At 42.2% G+C, this 11,345-nt stretch overlaps 1 protein-coding gene across 1 annotated transcript; it reads right to left on the reverse strand.

Moving 5' to 3' along the window:
• Positions 1-609: 609 nt before the first annotated feature.
• MTRES1 (mitochondrial transcription rescue factor 1) lies at positions 610-8,012 on the reverse strand. Its single transcript, XM_007940834.2, has 3 exons — positions 7,534-8,012; positions 5,290-5,362; positions 610-789 (listed from the first exon to the last, which is right to left on the reverse strand). Exons 1-3 carry the CDS (start codon positions 8,004-8,006, stop codon positions 610-612), a joined length of 726 nt encoding a protein of 241 aa, XP_007939025.1. The 5' UTR covers positions 8,007-8,012.
• Between the last annotated feature and the right edge of the window lie 3,333 nt (positions 8,013-11,345).

An 11,345-nucleotide genomic window follows, 5' to 3' on the forward strand; every position in this document is an offset into this window, starting at 1 on the left:
TATCCTAGTTTATTGACCTCTGCCTAAATAATTAATTTAAAATGAGCCCTAATTAGGCTGTGATGGAAGTAGCTGACACAACTTTACTTATCCAGACTGCTGAAGACAAATTGACGGGAACCAAGGCCAACATGTTGATGATTTGGGGAGGCGAGGGGCTCTCTCAATTCTTCTTCCCCAAAGATGTGACGGTGGCCTTGATCTGGTATAGCTTTTAGAACCCTGACCCAAGGAAGCTGAGTCGACAGGGATAACACTGAAATAAAAACACAAAAAAAAACAAGGCTAGTTTATTTTACAATGACTTGTGAGGTAGTTAACAGGAAACAGCAGGCAAGTCATTGAAAAACTCTGAGCTTAGTTCATTCAGCCCACACCTCACTTTGGGCACAATTCTCATGCTGATGTGGTCCAGCTGAGGCCAGACAAACCCAGTAGGGAAATCCAGGTCACCAGGCATTATCTCCAAGGTATAGATCCCAGTTTCCACAAAATGGGTCGGCAGATTCCACAAATGGTAAGAGAACTTTATTTTAATCAAAGTGTTGTCCTAAAACGGGCCCTCTCCCCACCACTAGAAAGCAGCTCTGTCTCTGGAAAGCAATCCGTTTATTTAGGCACACTCTTCTTAGGCAACGCTAGCTTTTTCCACCGCCGTAAAACCACTCTGTATTTTTCACTTTCGGTTTTCTCTTCAAACACTTTTTTCAGGAGAATTCGCATAACTGTGTCTGTTTCTGCTTCTTTATCCTCTCTAATGACAAGATCCAATGTATCTCCCACTTTCACCTGAAAATTAAAACAAAGTCTTTATTTTACTCTGCGACACCCAGGCCAAGGCAAACATCTTTGCTTTGAGTTTTCACCAGGTGATGTATCATCCGTCAGAGGAGCAGGTGAGAAAAGGCCCTGGGTCCTCTGTGGCAATCTAACAATCATTTTGTCCCCGGTGCCTTGGGTGAAAAGGCTTCACTTGTTGAGTGCCTCACTCACTCACAGCAGTGCCCTCCCTTGAGACCGTGACAACTGGCTACCTGTGGGCTGTCCCGTTGGTGTGGCTCTATTATTCACCTCCACTGGATGATTTCAGAAAATACTTGGGGGCATTTATTTTGGTAATACTAGCAGTACACAGAGAGTGGGGCACAGTCTCAGTGGAGCACAGCAATTAACATTACTGTAGTGCCCAGGTGTCCCTGGGGGCATAAATGGTTAGGCATTCTGCTACTAACTGACAAGTTGGTTGTTTGAACTTGCCTAGAGGTGCCTTGGAAGAAAAGCCTGGCAGCCTGCTTCCAAAAGGTCGCAGCCATGGAAACCCGATGGAGCATGATTCTACTCTACAACACATGGAGTTGTCACTGCAGAGGAATTCACTTGATGGCAATGGGTAATTAACTATATACAATTGGAAGCCAATTGCCAGTGTAACATTTTTCACTGATTTCAACCTAGGTGAGCTACATAACTCAGGAACAGCTGGTTGAAAATTAGTCACTGTGGACCAGTGGACAGCTGTACCTTGTAGAGAAATGGAAGTGGAACTGCTTCTCCACTTGACTGGCCCCAGTGATGTCACATAACTGAGAAGCAGAAGTCAACTCACACAGGTGGAATGCCACATAATAGAAAGGAATGTCATATAATAGATGGTGACTCACACGTTGAAAGGGCTGATATCAAACCCATTCTGGTCCAAACTCTGGAAGTGCAGGGCCTCCTCTGGGGCAGCCATGTCAGCTCCCAGGCTAAAGGACTCAGCACAATGTTGCCAGAGTGTGGGCAGCCCATGACAGATACCTGGTCCTAGCAGCTCAGGATCCTAGGGGATTGGCCCAGTGACCCAAGAGGCTAACCCAACCCTGGTGCCATATCATGCTTCTTCCTCTACTAAAACATCAGCCAGAGATGATGTGGGGCCATCCTAAACCCTTCACCACTGCTTCCAATGGGAAGGCAACCCCATGTGTGGGCCACTGACTCCAACTGGGTACATGTGGCCATTAAAAAGCCTACTGTGAGGCTTCTGCTTAAGGAGCTTGCTGCTAAATGCTGACTTTTACCTCATTTTCTAATGAATGTTTGGTTGAAGCAGTCATTATTTGACACTGTCAGAATGTTTGGTACACCTCACCAGAGCAAGCCCTTATCTGTTCTCCCACACATTCAAGGCCTCTGGAGGCCAAATGTTCAGTCTACATGGCCATACACACCTGCCCTGCCATGACACCCCACACTGTCAATCATGGGCAACCCAGAGAAGCTGAATGTAAAACTCATGCAGACAGATTTTAAACCATTAACTTCCTACTCTCTGGGCTGAGAGGCAGAATGACCCACACCACAGCTAGGCATCAAAACTGCTTTCCCCTGTGTTTGAGGGAAGACTTGTCCCGAGGCATGGGGATGGGAGGGATCTTGTTTTTCTGTAGTTCTGGGTTCAATTTTTAAAGACTAACCATTTCAGCCCAACCATCTGGGTGTTTAAAATCACCATCCAGAAATACAATGCTTGGTAACTCTGTTCTGCCTTTCTTGGCATAACTTCATAACTTTATTTCGTTACAATTCATTTTTTATAAAAAAATATATGCACGTGGTACAAAATTTCAGAGGTGTAAAAGTATATGCAAAGAACAGGCAACCGTGCTGGTGTATCCTTTCAGAGAACTGCACATGTCGCCTGCCCCTTAAAGAGAGCAGACTAGGATGTAGTTACAGAGTGAGGCCCTTTGAGGGCTCTCTCCTGGAGCAGCCTGTTGTTGTTGTTGTTGTTATGTGCCATCGAGTCAGCCCCGACTCATAGCGACCCCTCCTTGGGTTTTCGAGGCAGTATCACTACGGAAGTAGGATTGCCCAACCTTCCTTCCGAGGAGTGGCTGGTGGGTTTGAACCGCCAGCCATCTGGTTAGCAGGCAAGTGACTTAGCCACTATGCTACCAGAGCTCCTCTGGAGCAGCCTAGAGGGAGTGTTTCTGTTTTACCCAGTTAACCCCAGGGAAGGGTGAATTAAGGAAGCTCCACACACCCACTGCTTAATTCAGCAGCTACCCAGCACTGCAGGAGACTCTGGTTTGCAGCTCACTGGGAAGCTCCGCTTGGCTGCAGGGAGCCAGGGACAGAGCAGCAGCATCACCAGGTGCCTGCCTGACCCTTGAGGGCCAGCAGCCAGGTACTGGCCCCACCAGGCAGGCCAAGGAAGGGGAGGGGTTCTTTATCCACCTCGAGGCTCTGTTGTTCTGTTGTTTCTCGTGCAGGCACAGCAGACACGAAGCAAAACTGGCTAGGATTAGGGGCTGTTCCAAATATCTACATTTCAAATCTCCCCTTACTGCAGTTACTATGGCTACCAAGCCTCCTAGTAACAAGGCAGCAGAGTGTTAATACTGGCCCCTTCCTTTGCTGACCCTCAGGAGAAATCTGGAAGGCAGCAGACAACAGAAGACGCAAGGCAGAATGCAGCAGCAGCCATTAGCAAGGCAGAATGCAGCAGCAGCCATTAGGCTGTAGTTAACAATATCTCAAACCGGAGAAATAGGCTTGTGGGCTTTGTAAATGAGGTCCTGGCACAGAGGCAGCAAGAACAAAGTCTTGCCTTTGGAATACTGTGGCTGAGGAGAAGGGGGCTGGACTAAAATCAGGGGAAAGGCAATTAGCAGACAAGGACTAATCTTCTGATGCACGTGGGAGTGCCTGAATTTGTGCAGCTCACTGAGCAATGACTGACATGCCTCGGCCTGGGCTGAATCTGCTCAGTCAGGTGCTGTCAGGGGAAATGGGATCACAGGTCCTTGTGACTTGGAGATGTGAGACAGGCATTGGAGAGTTTTCCCTCACCCTGTCCACTGAGCTTCAAGAACCTGTATGATCCTAGAGCAAGTGCTCATCAGATATCCATGGCCCACAGCCTCACACTACCCCAGGTCCCAGGTAACAAAGTGCAGCTCTGATCTTCCAACCCCAAGACTATTTTGAAATATGAAAAGCAGCTTAAATAAAACAACCTCCAAAGTGAGTGACAACTTCCCTGGAATATCTGTTCCCTGGACACTGACAGCCCTTAAGTTGTGTCTTCCAAACTTTTAAACACTGCTATTGTGTTTTGTTAACTCTATCATTATGGTCTTTTCCCAGTTATACATACATATACGTATTTACTGTAAAACTCAAATACATATTTATTGTATGAAATTCACACAAAAGCATGAAGAAAATTAATATAACCCATAATGTCAGAGATGAATACCAGTAATATTAATATTTTAATTCGACATGTTTGTTGTTATTGTTATAAATAATTTATTTTCACAAAAATATTTGAACAGAATGTTAAAATATAGTTTATATATAAAGAATGATTACTGATCAAAACTGGATACTGTACATCTTCTTATAACTCTCTTCCCCCACTTAGCAGTGATGTTGACATGGACCTGTCAGAAAATGTGGCTCATCATTTGTAACAAACAGCCTCTTTACGTTCTCCCTGTGCTACCCTGGCCCTGTGCACACAGCAGTGCTCCAGAAAGTGCTCAGCGGGCCACTGCGCTGCACAGAATCGCATATCTGCTCAGACAACACTGGGCCAAAGAAAACCTCTGTTGTTGTTGTTGTTATGTGCTGTTGAGTCGGCCCGACTCATGGCGACCCCTCCTTGGGTTTCCTAGGTGGTATTACTATGGAAGTAGATTGCCCAACCCTCCTCTACAAGGATCAAATGTTTCACTTTAACCTAATTATTATGATTCTATAAGGAGTGCTAGTGGCCTAGTGCCTAAGGCATTTGACTGCTAACCAGAAGGTTGGCAGTTCAAACCCACCAGCCATTTCACAGAAGGAAGAGTGAGCAATCTACTTCTGTAAAGATTTACCACCTCAGAAACCCAAAGGGGTTCGCTATGAGTCGGAATCCACTCGATGGCAGTGAGTCTTTTTATTTTTTTAAATTATGATTCCATAGGGGTTAACATTAAGGACTTGAGAGTTTACTTAATGAGAATTTAGCCAGTTCTGATAGTGGCTTGATCTAAAATTTTAAAGAAAAAAGGGAAGCTTAATCACAAAGGCACTAATGCTACACAAGAGAAAATGGTCTGTGACTGAAGCCTGTTGGCAATTCATACTAGCTTACCAGGACCATGTGGCCCTGAGAGAGGTAAGGCAGACACACACCCAAGGAGCCACGCTCACGCTCTAAGTAAGCAGCTGAGGGAAAGGGCGGGCAGCACTGAGGATCGGCAGAGCATCAGACAAATATCTGGCTGCCACTCTGTACGTTTAGTATCTCACCGTTCTGCTTTTCTTCCATAATTTTTCCCCATTCAGCCTGAGCTCGCCTTTGTAGAATGCATCTTCCACTTTGCTATTAAAAAAAAAAAAAAAAAAAAAGTAAAGTTTATTCTAACACGTGTTTATTCTGACAGTGACTGACATTCCCCACAAACTCTGCCTTCGGGGTGCTGGGAACATGAAAGTCTACTGTTCCCACACATATGTGAAAAAAGGAGACCACAGGGCACTTCTGAATAGATGCTGAACTGCTGCAAAGATGTGCTGTTACTATCGGGTAGTCAATTAGTGCCGAGATGGGGCTTGCACAGAGAGAGATTAGCATGAATATCAAGCTCCACCCTAGGCCGGGGACCCCACTCCACCTCACACCCTATGCAGAACACCTGACAAGGCTGTAGTGCCGGTGATTCATGGCTAAGTGAGAGGGCCCTTCCTTCCCCTCGGATACCCCCTCTGTACTCTGAGAGACAAACCAGGCACTACATGAATGGTAAGCCCATCAAGACACAATCTGGTAGTCTGTACTGAAGTTGGGGTAATCCCAATCAGCAGCTGATCTCCCTGAATTTTAACCACTGGGGCAACAAGACCAGGGGAGGATGCAGACCAAAATCAGTGCCCTTTCCTGTCTTTGGGTGACTGACAATTGGGACTCTACTTAATAAAGCAGCAAGGAGCTCTGGTGGTGTGGCGGTTAAAGGATTTGGCTGCTAACCAAAAGGTCAACGGTTTGAACCCACCAGCTGCTCTGCAAGAGAAAGATGAGGCAGTCTGCTTCCATAAAGATTTATAGCCTTGGAAACCCTCTGGGCAATTCTACTCTGTCCTATAGGGTCGCTATGAGGCAGAACTGACTCAACGGCAGTGGGTTTGGTTTTGGTTTAATAAATCAGCAGCTACTTCTCTGGGAAAGGGGAGAGGCCACCTTACGAGTTTGCCACACAACAAATCCTGACCAGGGTGCCAAGAGGAGGGGCTATAGGCTAAAGTCATCTTTATGAGTCTCCCAAGCTTCATAGATTAAAAATTAAACTATGTCTTAAATTAAGGTCACAAAGGTACAGATTACACAAGGAGATCTTTTTGAATTTATTACTCATACCACAATTCTCACCTTGCATGCAGTGTGCACACAATCAATGATTGCTACAAAAATGAATGGACAGGGAGAGTGACTATTATATTATTAGTCTGGCACAAAAACAATGAAACAATATTAAATCTTGTTACTCATAGTATTTCTAAGCATAATATATGAACACACATACTATTTTCTTCATAAAAGCTAACATATATTGAGTACCTACTATGTGCTAAGTACTGTTATACATGCTTCAGATAGCTAAAATAGATACTCATCTAATCCTTACAACCATACTCTAAAGTAGGTTCTATTATCCCCATTTTACAGATGAGGAAACTGAGGCACAGAGAGGTTAAGTAACTTGCCCAAAGTCACACACAGAGGCAGGATTCAATTGCTAGCTGTCTGCCTGCAAAGCCTGTATTCTTAACCATCACCTTATCCTGCTTCCCTTGATTCTAAGAGGTACCTTCTGACACTGCAGCATTTGTGAAATCCGGGTGCGTCTTATGCTTGCTATATACATTAATGCAGTGATTCCTTTTCTCCTCAAGAAGCTGATATGAAATCAATAGTTCATCTTACAGTCAACTGGGTCTTAGAATCAAGGAAGTATGGCACATAGGATTTGTAGGGAGTCACTTGACTTCTTTGGGAGTCAGTTTTCTCATCTATAAAATGAAATAATTGAAATGGGTTACCTATAACGTCCTTTTACGTCTATTGTTACTCTTTACCATAATATGGGCTGAGCGATTATTTGTAAAACTGCATGAAAATAACCAACAGTAAGCCTTAAACCAAAAATATCCCCTCAAATCGTCTTAGTTTAGCTTAACTAGTAAAAAATGTCTTCCTTGAGCATTATGCTTTTTAAAGAACTATCTATATGGGATCAAACTGACAACAGCAACTCAAGATTAGATAAAACTTTAAGAGGCAGTGAATTTATGTTAATAGCGGAGGAACAACTCTGAAAAGGAAGTTGAGAATGCTTTTACAACCCAAATAACATAATCTGTGTCACTGAATTGTACATGCAGAAACTGTTGAGTTGGTGAATGTTCTGTTGTGTATATTCTTAACAACAAAAGAAAAAACAAAAACACCCAACAGAAAAACAAAGGAGTTTATAATAAAACACACATCCTACTCACTTTCTTCCAACATCCAGACCTGTCTTCAGGACAGCATCATACCGCAAGGACTGCACTACTTTTTCCAGGTCTTTGTAGTCTTTGACCACACTGGGGTCCCCCTCGAGCTCCTCTTCCTGCTCACTTATCTCACCAGAACCTCGCTCTTCATCAGAGTCATCTTCATCTTCCACTGTTTGCAGAGTCTTCTTAGTGGATTTTTTAGAAGTTATATTACTTTTGAGTCTTATGGAAAATGGAAAAACGTATTCTGGAGATATTAAAAGCCCTGGGAGCCTCAGTGAGAAAATACTATGGAAAAGTGTTTTAGAATTTGATGCGTTTAACTTGGTACTAGAAAAATATAAGTATCGATTCCAGGAAGCACAGAGTTTGTATGAAGGAGGAGTCCCCCGGAGTGCTCCCCAGAGTCCAATCCAGGCATCTGGCTTTCTTAAAACACCAGCAGGCAATCTGACACTAGTCACAGCCATGGCTCATACAACCTGAAACAGACAATAAGTCAGTCTTATTTCACAAGTGCAGAGTTGTGGGATTCTAACAACATAAACCATACACACCATGAACACTTTACAGCTAGTACTGTACTGATGTTCTCCTACAAAAAGCCATAGTCCACACATATTGATGGCCATGTCCCATCCCACAGGAAATCTTCTAGCTGTAGTTAACCTAATAAGGGGTCAAAGGAGATAATAATATGTGCAAAAGAACTGGTTCTCTCTTCTCCCTCCTCCAAATTAGCTCTGGGTACTGTTCGCTAATGAAGGCTATTGTTAACAATAGTTCTCAATGATTTGTCTTTTTTAAAAAACATAAGACAATCCTGTGGTGACAAAGGCTGTTTACTGACATTCATCCTCATAATTCTGACTCTGTGAAGAGAGATACCAGATTGTGACTTCATAAAACCCAAAGTGAATTTCTAAACTTTATTTCAACCTCCAATCTCACAAATCAGAGCTAGGAATAAGCAAACTGGACAGATACGTATGTAGGAAGACAGATCTCCTTCCCATTGTCAAACAGGCATCAACTAGCTGAGGAGGAAGGGGCCTGGAGACCCACTAACTGGGTAATTGTTTCCTGAGGCACCAAGGTGCAAACATGTCAGAGAACAACCAGTTCCTACTTCAAACACACCAGAGACCATAGTGTTATGATGGTGGCCATCTTCCCCCAAGTTCACCAAGATAACTTTTGAAACCATGATGTGTAATGCAAGAAGGTTTCCATATGGTCAATACCCTCATACTTTGAGTCTGCAAATGACTTTCTTTGTGCCAAGATTATATTTTGGGACTTTTTCTTTGATAATTATTCCCATGATCATGCCTCCCTACTTTCTGTTAGTAACAAAGCTGAGAACAGCAATTATCTGTAAGGTTTACTCATAAGCACATAGCAAACATATGTATTAACATTTTAAGCCTTATTTTTGCTGGCATAAATGAAGCAGACAACACAAGCATGAACTCTATTACCCACCACTCATGGGGCCCCAATTCATTTCCATTTATTTCTGAGTCTTAGGTGAGACATATAATATGCTCACTGTAAGAGCTCTTTTTCAACACAACTATAATTTGAAATAAATTTAAAAGCTACAGAAGCCAGAGAGTCTTCTAAATTACTAGCTAGAAACTACTTGAAACACCTTCAAGAGAAATACTACAAGAAATTATTTTTATACACATTCTGTCTAATTTAAAAGAGAATGAATAATACCCATATATAGAAAAAACTTTAACTTTTATACAAGCAGGAATAAAGGAAGAAAATGGCAAATTTCAGGAGTTTCCAGACTCTGGTATTTCATGGATCACTACAATCCAAAACAAATAAACAAGCAAAAAAGGTTATCCTTAAAAAAAAAAAAAAAAAAATTTAAATATCAAAAAAAAAAAAGCAAGAAGGATATAATTTCAAAATTGAACTCCTTTAAATCCAATAAATTTACAGTTATAAGAAAATTTTATTACAGATTGTGCCAACAGGCTTATGACCCAGTGTTGAGAACCAATGGTATATCTGACATGAGGGGCATTGACAATACATTTATAGATACAAACAAACAAACAAACCATAACCAGAAAGGGCTGTATATACCCTTTCTATGCAGTCATTTTTTTTTCTTTTACAAAATTGTCTGATATATGTAACATCTGTTTATTTTAGAAAATCTGAAAAAAAATGTAAGAAAGCTTAAAGTCCCCATAATCTACTCCATGATAACCACTGTTAGCATTCTGGCATATACTCTTCAGTGTAAAACTTTTAAGAAAAATATTTCTCATAAACTGAGCTTCCTCTCATGTGTTCCCACCCATCCAAAACACAGAGAAAAGTTACACATAGTGGTCAATGCCCTCTGTATTCATCCTTCGGAAGTATATCCTAAATTCTAGAGTCATGAGAACTTATTCAAGTTGTGTCAAAGTCCGGGGCTAAGAGAGCCCCTGCGTCAGATCATGACCGACTGTTGGGCCTGGTCAAGTAATACGAAAGATTGAGACTCTGGCAATAATAACAATTCACCACTCTTTAGGTCAATGTTTTTAAAACTGTGGGTCGTGAACCATTAACATTTTTACTTTTTAAGAACTAGAATTGAGGAATATAGACAATATTAGAGTGCATCACATATAGTAAGAGTAAATACTGCTTCATGAGCCTTGTTATAATCACACACACATATACATATCTATTTTCTGATGTGTATATATATACTGAACAAGTAAAATGTATTTACTGTGTATAAGAAAAAAAAGTTTGAAAACACTGGTCTAGGGCACTTCAGCAAATTATTTTTTGCTTACCATCTGTAATGCCAAAGACCAAGTCACAGACTGACTAGGGCCCTGGCTGCATGTTCCACCCCAGTTAACAAAATTCCCAGAACTGTGATTGCGGAGCTGAAAAAGGCAGCCTCTTAAGGATGACTTAGTGCAGACCACTAATTTTACAGATGAGCACAATTGAGACTGCATAATTTAACAATTTGCTAAGTCATGCGGCTAGTTAACAACACAGCCAAGATCCCAATTCCAAGTATTTTAGTGACCCCTCCTTGGGTGTCTGAGCCAGTATCATTATGGAAGTAGACTTCCATCTGAGGAGTGGCTGGTGGGTTTGAACCACCAGCCTTCTGGTTAGCAGTCAAATGCCTTAGGTACTACGCCACCAGAGCTCTCACATCAGGCATTGCTCTACATATTTACCACTCAATTTATCCTCCCAAGAACCCCATCTCAGACACAGGGTCACACAAACACTAAGAAGTCTAGCCAGGATTTGAATCCAGGCCCTCTGTTCTAAAGTCTAGGCTCTCTACCACTATGCTCAACTGCATTTCAGGTCTTCTGAATCCAAGTCCACTGCTCTTTCTGTCATACCATGATGCTTTTTCCTTTTTATTAAAATAAAAGCTAACCTCTACCTACTATAGTATCAAAGAGAATGAATAATTTCAGGGGTAGAGAAGTGGGAGCAACTGTCACCCCAACTTAGAAGAAACCCTAAGAGGAGACATTTGGGAAGAGGGAGGGGCCCGTGGCTGGGTGTGGGACGTGGTCTTCCTGTCATTTCTGTGCTCCCACATTCCCCAGCCAAGGTCTTTCATCCCATACACTTCATACTATATACTGTCTCCTCTGAGTAATGCCTGGATATTATGTTGCTCTCTGCATATACCACAAATAAGAGGTATGTCTACCTACACTATTATTAACTTAATAGCTATTTAACAGAAAACAGCTATTTAAAATCAAACTTGTGTAAATACAACAAACCAGGGCTTCAAACTGGCTCAG

The sequence above is a fragment of the Orycteropus afer genome, unplaced genomic scaffold (genome assembly GCF_000298275.1).
Source record: "Orycteropus afer afer isolate SDZICR_OR568_19922 unplaced genomic scaffold, OryAfe1.0 scaffold00072, whole genome shotgun sequence".
Classification (NCBI taxonomy): Eukaryota; Metazoa; Chordata; class Mammalia; order Tubulidentata; family Orycteropodidae; genus Orycteropus; species Orycteropus afer.